Here is an 11,814-nt window from a genome sequence, read left to right as displayed (position 1 = left end):
CATATCTGCATTTTGCATTAACCGCTACATTGACCAATCACATACTTCATCTTGACAAGTAACGCCACCTTCCGCGTCATATCCGGGGCCAAAAGAAAATTATACGGCTATGCCGAAAAAGCGTCCCCACCGCTATCCATTGGGTTCCAACGTAGGGGAGACGGTGTCATTAGACACCTCCAGTTTACCACTGCCGCATATAGATGGGATTTCCTTGAGGAAGTCAAGCTTGAAGTCGAGCAACCACAATATTGCGACCAATGTTCTTACAATTTTAAGTTATAATTGAGAGATGTGACGTGGTTGAACTTTTGTCGATATTACTTGTGTTATATTGGTATTCTGTTAGGGCCCCCGGAGACGCTGTGCATAAAAGGGGATATCCTAATCATAGGTCACGTGGCAAGAGGTGTGGGATTTTTCTGTCGGGGGTACCGAGTCATTTTTTGGTTGCCATGGATGCGTGAGCAGAACATTATTTCTCCGTGTGAGTAGAGTCGGCGATGTGGGGTAGCCACGTTTCGCTGTTGGTTGCGATTACCTACATTAATATCTAGCCCGGTTCTGGTAGCCCATATTGTTTAACATCCATAAGTGTTGTATTTGGGTCATGAGTGTCTCTGGTATGGGCTGGGGTCTCGAATACGAGCGGATACCATGAACAGGATATGCGTATCCGTGTGAACATAGGGGATCGGCAGTGGGATACCGGACCACGACATAATGAATGAATGGCTTCACGCTAGCGATTGGGATAAACATTTCTTCGAGAGATAAGCAAGTCGGTCTGATCGGGTTGGAGGGTGGGGTTGTCCTACACTGTATCTACTACGTACAGATTCCGATCATTGTAGTCCTTCCAATATACTGGTAGCTATCGATGGTGTGTTATCTTACGGGGGTGGTTTCCTTGTTGGCATGAAGATCACACTTGAACACATATCAGGCGTATTAGTCTGTTATTTGTCTGTGTCTCCACTGGGATCTATCAAGTAGAGTTCGGGTACCGCATCTTTATTGGGGAGCGAGACAATTTTCCTCGACTTCTGCATGTGACGGCAGAATGTGAGGATCGCACACATGAACCGAGGCTGAGGTTGTCGTGGGTTTGTTTGACTGTTGAAAAAAGCGCATTTTATTTGTTTGTGATAATTTTATTCATTCCATCAAACTATAGCACTTTCATTATACGTGCTGATGATTTGTTTTAAAGAGCTGCGCTGATGACTGCATGGCTTTTCCATTTATCGTATGTTTGCTCGTTGTTAGTTTAAACAATGATTTATTCATTAATCAAAATAGTCAATACATGTACATATACAAATATCTTCATGGGATGGGAAAACAAGCTTAGAGCTATATTAATTACTCGTTGTTAGGTGTAGGTTGAGGCTATAATGCCGATTGGTTTAGTCCACATCATCAGCGGTTTTGTCGCAACGATAGTTTTAGTTTTGTCAAGGTATTTCAAAGCTCTCGTTGTGCAAAAATAAGCACAGGTTGCTCCTGAAAGGGGTATAGCAATGTCGCAACCTGCGTTTTGCCCCTCCTCTCATGCAGTGTCTCTGAGCAGATTTCGCTATAATGCACGTATGCTACTGGATTCATTTGCTGTCTCAATTGTTTCATCCGCAAAATTAGATATAACTCCGTGTTTCTCCCAATAATAGGGTCGATAACAACAAATTAAGCCAATATCACAAAACATAGTTTTAACATACGAATGCACCGCTTACTTACACTAATTTGGAAACGAACGCACCGAAGCGGTAAACTGCATCTTGATCTTAAGAGCGTTTCATTCGTACGATGCTTTATTCAAAGCAGAAAATTAACCCATGGTTAATAAACAAACAGTAGGAATGGGAGAGTAGCCTAATTCGCTTTAGTATTTCATGGAATGTCAATTCATAATTCATCGCTAGGATGTTGATTAACGCTAACACTGTCGTGAAGAGTGAGAAGATTTTACTGGTGCCTTATGAAAACCATCACGTTCCGAGGTACGTATTTGTACATTGTCATTATTTACACACGTCCGAGTGTCGGACTCGAGTCTAGGTCACCTGTTCCGTTTCGGATATCACACTGGTCTAGACTTTCAGACTGTCAGAACTACAATATGTGTACACTTAAACATTCATTGGGAGTGACAGATATATCATAGAGCATGCATGGATCGAGACGTTGAACAGATACTCAGTGATACTAGGCATAGCATCACAAAATACAAGTTGGGTTTTAAATTTACATTCCAGCACATGATCATCTGTCTTTAAATACTTGAAATGTATTCAAATTGCTTTACTTGCCAATGCAGTCATAGTAGTAACTATATTTTTCCACATAATAATATATTTTAATTGATTGAAATACGCATGGTATATACATTAAGTATGTGTACAAAAATACATATATATCTGCATAATATGTTGCTAATTGTGATATAGGGATGGATGTACACACATGTACATGTATTTTGTGAATCATTTGTTACATGTAAGTAGTGAAAGCAAGAAAAAAAATATTTACATAATGTTCAAAAAAAATCAAAGAATATAAATGAAAATTAATTTACAAACAAAATGATAATTACATGTAAAAACAAAATGACTGACATATTTTCGCACTTTCCTTTCCATTGATGATTTTAATTTATCATCCTAGATACCACCAGTGGATGCAATCTGAAGAGCTCCAACAGTTGACAGCATCAGAGCCATTGTCATTAGAGGCTGAGTACCAGATGCAGCAAAGCTGGAGACAGGATGAAGACAGTGAGCTTGTTATGATTATATTTTAATAGAAGCATGAAGCCATGGAATGTTGTGCTTTACTTTAATGTTTCAATTGTATTTGTAAGACTTTTTTGTATAAAGAGAAAATTTGTCATGCCACATTTGTTGTTCAAATCTCTTTCACTTTAAACATTTGTTAACTTAATAAGCTAATTAAAATTGAGAACATTTTCATACTAATCTTCTCAATCAGACATGAATAGAATTACATATTTCGCTTTTATTACAGAATGTACTTTTATTATACTTGATATTGCTGTGTACAATGACTACGAAAAAGGAACTGAAGATGAAATATGTAAGTAATATGATCATTCCATTAAAGTAATCTTTAAGGACAAAGTATATTATTTTAGTGTTTTTATCATTCCTAAGTTATTTCCCTTTCTATAAGGTTTACATTTATAAACTTATTTGTTTTGTTTATGTGCTTTTATTTCATTACTTTATTATTTAATTTTTTCATAATAATAGCAACAGTACTGTATGTGGTATTTGTTTTTTGTGGTATAAAACATTAGAAAATTAAATCTTCCATATGCGATTTTTATCATATTTATTGAAAACTTGAAGAATATGATTATGTGGCTATTAATCTGTGCAGTTTGTAAAACAGGAAGGTTATTCTATGTTTTAGCTGCTATGGTTGGGGATGTGAATCTATTTTTTAATGATGAAGATAACAAGCATTCTGCTGAAATAGAGATAATGATTGCAGGTGAGTCTTGTAAGGTCAGTATAACATCAATGATATGCATGGTTTCCAGTTTAGTATGACAAAGATTATCAAACAATATTATCAAATAATGTAATTACATGTACGTTATTAAAGAAATATGAAGAAAAAGAAGAATAAAAACATTTACATAGGTGCAGTGATGCTTTTAACATACAATATACATGTATACAAATAATTTTATGATATTCCTTTTTGGTTTTAGAACCCACTGCAAGAAGGAAAGGCTTTGGAAAGGAGGCATTGTTATGCATGATGCAATATGGTAAAATTCATTATACACTATTTATTAAACAGCAAATCTAAAACTGAATATTTGTACTGTATTTATGATAAGCCAAACTCCCTTTACATGTTTGTGGAGTCAGAGTTTATATGATGTTCCCCTGGGGGAAAAGTACAGTATAGTTTGTTAACGTTAGTCACTCTGATTATCCGGAGTGGGAAGGCGTATGGAAACTCGAAAATCAACCTGTTTGGGAAGGTTACCACAATATGTATCTGTCTCTTTACATCTGAATTGAATCTGGTCGTCTTTTGGTTAATGCGAAAAACTTTCCCGCAATACCAACTAATACTCAAATACAGTATAGTTATTAGGTATAAGTATACCCAACCTTGATGTCTGTAACTAAACAACACTTTCCATTACATAAATGAATGCAACAATCATGTATTTTTCAATAATTGTTTATAAAAACCACTAACTTTCACTTGGGTTGTATTTGCTTGACACATATATTAAAGTATCATTGTTCGTTATTTGCTTTGATTTTTACAGGAGAACAAATTTTGAAGGTTGAAGAGTTCACAGCTAAGATTGGCTTCAGCAACGTAGCAAGCATACATCTGTTCCAAAGGCTAGGGTTTAAAGAGGTATGAATCAAGAGAGATAACTCTTACATTTAATTTGGAAAGCATGTCCAATATGATGTGTATTTTACGGAAATCACTGTCCATATGCATTCATTCCTTTCAAACATTCTTGTAAATGAAGATGGAAAATAACTGGTAAAATGTTGGTATTATTATTCAATTTTTGATAAAAAATTATATTTGTCTGGGTTCAAAGGTGCCCAGTGTTCTTGTTTTGGCAACACACAAAATAAAATCTCTGTCAAGAAAGATAACTCCTGACCAGTGAACCTTACTGGAGGATTGTTTGTAATACCAATTGTTTTGAATGTTAACAGGTTTCCAGAAGTGACGTGTTTGAGGAAGTCACTCTAAACTATTCAATAACAGACCACGACCCCACATCATCTACAGGTGTGCAGATGTTCCAGATTGGGCCTTATCGATTAAAATCTTAAAAATTAATTATCTTTTCTTATATTTTTTTTATAAGACTACATGATATTTGCATATTGACATATTTTGTTTCGTCATTATGAACAACTCACAATTTGTTCCTCCACACTTCAGGATCAGGAGTATGGTTTCTTGAAATAACATTTAAACACAGCACTAAATTACTATTCCTGGCCTTTAACTAACACCTCAATTGGGTATGCAGAAGAGAAGGAGATACCTGGTTTATTATTATTAATAGATTTCGAAAAGGCCTTCGACTCTATTTCATGGAACTTCATAACAAAGGTTTTAACATATTTTAACTTTGGTAATTATCTCAAAAATGTTATCCATACTTTATTCCAAAAGGCATCTTTATGTGTTACACAACATGGTTTTTTCTCTCAATTTTTTAATATTGGTAGAGGATGTAGACAAGGCGATCCGCTGTCACCCTATCTTTTTATTATGTGTGTGGAGATACTTGGCATACTAATTAGAAATGATAAAGACATAAAAGGCATCAAAGTCGGTAATAAAGAATTCAAGTTATCGCAGTATGCTGATGATACTGGTCTCACATTAGATGGCTCAGACAAAGCACTCAAGAAAACTTTAGATCTTCTTACTCAATACGCCAAATACTCTGGGTTAAAACCCAACATCGAAAAAACAAAGTGTATATGGTTTGGAACTAAAAAATTAAGTACGGATAGGATATGTGCTAATAATAACCTTTCTTGGTCAAATGAACCATTCACTTTCCTAGGAGTGAAATTTAGTCCGAATCTGTCAGAGCTTGCTGACTTGAATTACTGTGACAAACTTAAAGAAATTAAAACTCTCATTCACATATGGTCAAAGAGGTGTCTTAGTCCAATAGGTAGAATTACAGTTGTTAAAAGCATCATTCTTTCTAAATTAACACATTTATTTATAAGTATTCCAAGACCTGATAAGGACTTTGTAAAAATCCTAGAAAGACTTTTATACAATTTTATATGGGGCAGGAAAAACGACAGAATCTCGAGAAACCTGATAGTTCAAAATTACAAAGACGGTGGTCTTAAAATGGTTCAAATTGATGCTTTCATTAAATTCATGAAACTATCCTGGATAAAACGCCTGTTAACAAATGAGAATTCATGGACCTACCTTTTTGAAGAAGTGATTGGCGAATCAAAATTTACTATTATTTCATATGGGGCGGACTATTGGAGAAAAAAGTCGAAATCTATTAAAAATCTGTTCTGGAAAGAAGTCCTTGAAAATATACATTGTTTTTTGTACCTTCCATGCAACGAAGAAAGTGTTTTGTATCGTCCCTTGTGGCACAATCCAGAAATAAAGATTGATAACAAGACCTTACATTTTAAACAATGGTCACGAAAAGGGATATGTTATGTGTATGACTTATGTAATGACCAAGGTAAATTAATTGAAAACTATGAAGAATTTTGCGAAAAAGTTTCTTTTTCACCAATACTAACTCAGTTTTATGGCATCAGGAATACCATTCTGTCTAAATGGCCTTTTCTGAGAAATTATAATTCCACTATTATACTTCCACATTGTCAAAAGTATATTTATCACATCTTAACAAATAAACAACGAGGACTCTCGATATATAATCTTTTTATTAAAGATTTATCTACAAATGATAAATACAAAGTCAAATGGTCACTTGAACTTGATATACATCAAAATCAATACTGGTGGGAAAAGATTAACTTTATAATATTTAAGTTAACCTCGGACTCAACACTTCAATGGTTCCAATACCGAATTACTCACAGAATCATTAGCACAAACAAATACCTGCGTATGATAGGTGTAATTAACTCGCCTGTATGCTCATTTTGTAAAGCAAATATAGAATCAATAATCCACTTGTTTTGGGAATGTACTCTTGTTACAAAATTTTGGCAAGAATTCACCACATGGGTAGAAAACAAAACCGGGAAAACTCTGAGTTTGATTAATTCAGATGTTATCCTTGGGAAAACGGACAACGAAATAAACAACATAAACTTAATTATTGTTTTAGCAAAATTGCACATATACAAGCAAAAGTATAAAAATCATCTGCCTGCTCTATTTATATTCAAAATGGAACTGGAAAAACATTACAAAATTGAACAGTACATTCATAGGAAAAATATGACTGTCCAAAAATTTGAAAAACGATGGGTTGATTTGAAAGCACTTGTAACGTAACAAATCAAAAAAAGAAAAACTTGTTATTGTTACTTTTAGAACTCTATTACTGTTAAAGTATGAGTCTGTGCATGTAAGAAGTCTTTATGTATGTTTTTGTTTTTTGTTTTTTGTATATCTATATGTATAAAAAGTTTTCTTCTGAACTAATATGGCAATATCCTTACCTGAGGTATACCACAAATAGCTATAGCAACACAATAAAAATATATATATATATATATAAAAGAGTATGTTCTATCAGCCACATTACACAATGAGATAATATGATATCGTGATGAACATTTTATACGATTGCACGATTTAATGTATTGGGACGAAACTGCATCTGAGGTATACTTCATGTATTGATGAGCGAATTTTTTATTAAGCGTATGAAAAAGTGTAATTGTTGCGATTAAATATACACCAATATTATGTATTGCTACGTGTATGCATATGTATGGAAGAAAATAAAAAAAATTTTGAAAGGAAAAAAAACCACCTCAATTGGGTATGAATTGGCTCTCATATGCTCTAGTAAGCAACGCTGGGATGAATCACTCGGACATTATTCATAAGTCTTGACTGCTCTAAAATGCATTAAAATATTAATTTCTGTACTTGAATACAAACACATCAGTATGTTAATATTTGATAGTACAGCATGTCCCAAACTACACTAAGTTGTCATATCATATAAATTTTAAGGGTTTATGCATGCGGGATACCCGTCATGTATAAATAACATCATGTTTGGGTCATTGCTCTATGTATTTAATATTTGTAATACATGTATAAATTATCCTAAATTGGTTTGGGGAAATGTTTGGCCAAATTATACTTAAATAAGCATGTCCTGGCACTATTTCAGCATACAGGGATTTGCTACATCGGGGTACATGGGACCCAATCGTAGCTCTGACGGAGCCTGTCGTAAAAATGCATTTGTTTATCTGCCTGAAGAATGAATACCAGAAATAGTTGAAAAGAGGGGTTTTTTTAGGCTGAGAAAGGAATCAAACTATCATTATTCTAAGGTTCAAATAATTAAAACGCGATTAATTAGGTTATTTAAATTCTGAATATTTGTCTATCACTTTATAAAACGTCATGTAACAAAAGTACACATTACTGATATGAAACAGGAAATCTACATCCTTTTCATCCTTACATTGAACAAATTAAAAAAAAAAAAAAAAAATCTTACTCCTTTTGTTGATATAGTAGGAGACTAGGAGAAGTTGCTGATATATTTCCTGTTTATAGAATTATCGATAGGGACTTATATTTTCCCCTATTTATACTAACCAGAAGTAGACGCCTGTGGTCAGAAAAAGGAAGCGAGATCCGTTACAATCTGATTAGTTCAGGTAAGGAGTAAATCTCACAGGGTTATCCGGCAGTTGATAGGGGGTGGGATAAGTCGATCGCACACAGGGGGGTAAAGACAGCCGGCACTCACTGTATGACGCTGCTCACAATAACGTAACGTCATCATTTTACGTTGAGTAATCAAGTCGTAAATAATGGCGTCACCAATTTTGACGCACATTCTAAGGAACTTTGAAGTTGGTGAGATGAAAAGCTTTCATAAAAACTTACATTTGCTTGCAAGTATGTGAGAAAAATAATCAAACATGGGTCCGTTCCGCGAACAAGGATATATCAATCCTCGTGTACGAGTTTGGCTGGCCAGCCCTCGGCAAGCCTCGTGCTGACTGGCCAAACTCTTACACGAATATGTGGTATCACCAATTGGAATAGGTGATATCACTTAAAAATATTCTTAAGATATATCACCTATTCGAGATATCATCAATTCGAATAGGTGAAATCACTTATAAAATTCTTAAGTGATATCACCTATTCGAATAGGTGATATCACTTATGAAATTTTATAAGTGATATCACCTATTCCAATTGGTGATATCACCTATTCGAATGAGTGATATCACTATGGGGCGCCGTTTTACTATTTATTCCCATTTGGTGATATCACCTATTTGAATAGGTGATATCACCTATTCAATCAGTGATATCACCTATTCTAATAGGTGATATCACCAATTCGTTTTTCAAATAAGTGATATCACTTATTCGAATTGGTGATATCACCTATTCGTTTCATTAAGTGATATCACCTATTCGTTTCAATAAGTGATATCACCTATTCGAATGGGTGATATCACCTATTCGAATGGGTGATATCACTTAATGAAACGAATAGGTGATATCCCTTATTCGAATAGGTGATATCACTCATTCGAATAGGTGATATCACTTAAAAAAGTTTTAAGTGATATCACCTATTCGAATAGGTGATATCACTCATTTGAATAGGTGATATCACCAAATGGGAATAAATAGTAAAACGGCGCCCCATAGCCTATGGGGCAGCAAGTAATGTTTACGTTCTTCCTATAACAGAACAAAATCTTCGTTACGGATCCGCAAACCACACTTGACCCTCATCTGAAGACTATTGGTACGTATACCCATAAAGTGACGCTAACAGACGTCCTACCCGACCCTGGCTGTTGGCATCATGCCATAACCCTGTATCTGACCTTCTCAAAAAACCTGATCATAACTCATGGTTGGATGGATGTGTAGACCCTGGCCTCATCAATCTTCTCTAGCCAAGGGCTCATAATTTCGTATTCTCTCATGTCCACGCTAGGTGGCAGCACTACTAATGGATGAGCTCTTGGCTGGGTATAGCGAAGATGAACCTCATCAGGTAGTCAGACCCTGTATCCGGAAACGCTGTGACGAGTCATCTTTTTGTATGACACATCCCACATACTCTCGAGCAACTACCGTCTCGTCCGTTTTTTAGCTGAATTGCATGTCGTTTGTCTAACCAGGCGATATATCGTGTTCGAAGACGCCCAAATTGTCTCGAGGGTTTATTTGGTAGAAATAGATCCAACCTACAATATGCTTATCACCAAATTACATACCGGGCTATCAATCATCGCCAAGCAGCAAGATAATGCGTAGATGGTTGTACAGACGGTCGATACCGGAAATACCAATACCTTTGGAACCTAAATCCAATATCTGTAGTGTACATGTATAATACATGTATGTCTAAATTAATTTTGATGCTAGAACTGGACTCATCCAGTATATGTACTAGTCGTTGTTGCGTCATTTATCTTCTTTCTAAGCCGTCTAGATAATTATAGTTTTATTCAAACTTCTCAGATAAAATTCTCCGGGGTCCCACCGGTCGAATTCCTTCCTCACTCTCGCAATGACAACAGTCAACGTCCGGGACAACAGCCCAATTTCGATGTTAACATTGAGGTAGTAATTGGTTTTCATATAGTTACCTTGGAAATGTGGACGAATAATGAGTATAAAACTGTATCATGCAGATGTTTCGTCCTTGTAGGATTCGTCGGTGATGCAAGGGTCAAAATTGTTGAAATCTAGAAGGCAGCAAGGATAATATAAACAACGAAATAAAATGTGAACATTGAAAAAAGGAATGTGCTTCGCCGCTTTAATTGACATTTATGAAACTGAAATATCATGCCAAACTGTCAAAAGACAGGAAAAAATATACAAAACAAACAAAAACAAAACAAACAAAAACTACATGTTCGACATTCTGATTTATTAGAGTTACTTCCCTTTGTTTCACTCTTGTCTGGTGGATAGCCGATAGGGACTGAGAACGCACGTATACGTGACCTGTGGTAAATTATAAAGACACGAGGTACGCAATTCGACGCCCCCGTCTTGTTTGTGTTACTTGGAATGACGTGGCTGCGTCCTTGGGTTTTCCCTAATTGCTCCGGGTGGAATGCGACGGGCCTACCACGTGTTGTTTAGTGAGGACTACAAGGATGTTCAGGGTGCGATACAACTTACAAATGAACCGTTAAAATGTATTAATGCGTCGTCGTTATAAACACAGACAGGTCGGACTCTATCACCAGTAATCAATGAACTAGAATCGTCCTCTGGAGTTATTGTCTGCGATACGCCATCCATGCGCCCAAATATAGAAAATACAGCTTTCGAGTAGGTACATTTGAACCGCCTGAGGAAAAGATATATTGCCTTTCCAATTATTTTTCTAAAAATATATTCCAATTGATTTCAGCAGACGTAAATTAAGAATACGATAAAAGTTATTACAAATACACTAACCCTGTTACACTGTTAATTTGTTTCTAATCTTATTTCCAATTCCGTGTTCCATCCTATTTCTTTCAGATGAGTCGTGTTATGGTACTAGAATGACGTCATAATAACGGGAAAGTGATATACGAACTTGATTAGGACGCAATAGTAAAAGTGTCTGTATATTCTCCCAGTTAGGCCCTTTGGTGGTGGTCGTTATGGATATAATGACCCGTTTAATACGGTCACTTCTATAAAAAAATCGCCAAACCATTTATTAAAATCACCGTAACAAACGGTCACTTCTATTAAGATAACAACACCACACGGTCACTTCCATTAAAACCATCTGACTAGATGGTTACTTCCATTAAAATCACCGTAACGGACGGTTACTTTCATTAAATCCACCTGACTAGATGATCGATCACTTCCATGCAAATCACCGTAACGGACGGTCACTTCAATTAAAATCACTCTACCAGATGATCACTTTCATTAAAAGAATCTGACTAGACGGTCACTTCCACCAAAATCATCGTATCAAACGGTCAGTTCAATCAAAAACACTATACTAGACCATTAATATCGAAATACTTCCGTTTAAATCACCGCAAACGACGGTAAATTCAATTAAAATAATTTAACCAG

The 11,814-nt window shown here is 35.4% G+C and overlaps 1 protein-coding gene across 1 annotated transcript; it reads left to right on the top strand.

Annotated features, from left to right (window-relative positions):
* Positions 1-1,775: 1,775 nt before the first annotated feature.
* Positions 1,776-4,854, top strand: LOC117336994 (N-acetyltransferase 9-like protein). Its single transcript, XM_033897759.1, has 7 exons — positions 1,776-2,003; positions 2,668-2,777; positions 3,028-3,096; positions 3,436-3,516; positions 3,740-3,799; positions 4,316-4,410; positions 4,728-4,854. Exons 1-7 carry the CDS (start codon positions 1,927-1,929, stop codon positions 4,845-4,847), a joined length of 612 nt encoding a protein of 203 aa, XP_033753650.1. The 5' UTR covers positions 1,776-1,926; the 3' UTR covers positions 4,848-4,854.
* The last annotated feature ends 6,960 nt before the right edge of the window (positions 4,855-11,814 follow it).

This window comes from Pecten maximus, chromosome 1 (assembly GCF_902652985.1).
Source record: "Pecten maximus chromosome 1, xPecMax1.1, whole genome shotgun sequence".
NCBI classification, from domain to species: domain Eukaryota; kingdom Metazoa; phylum Mollusca; class Bivalvia; order Pectinida; family Pectinidae; genus Pecten; species Pecten maximus.
Note: the sequence above shows the minus strand (reverse complement) of the source record. Positions and strands in the feature narration are given on the sequence as shown.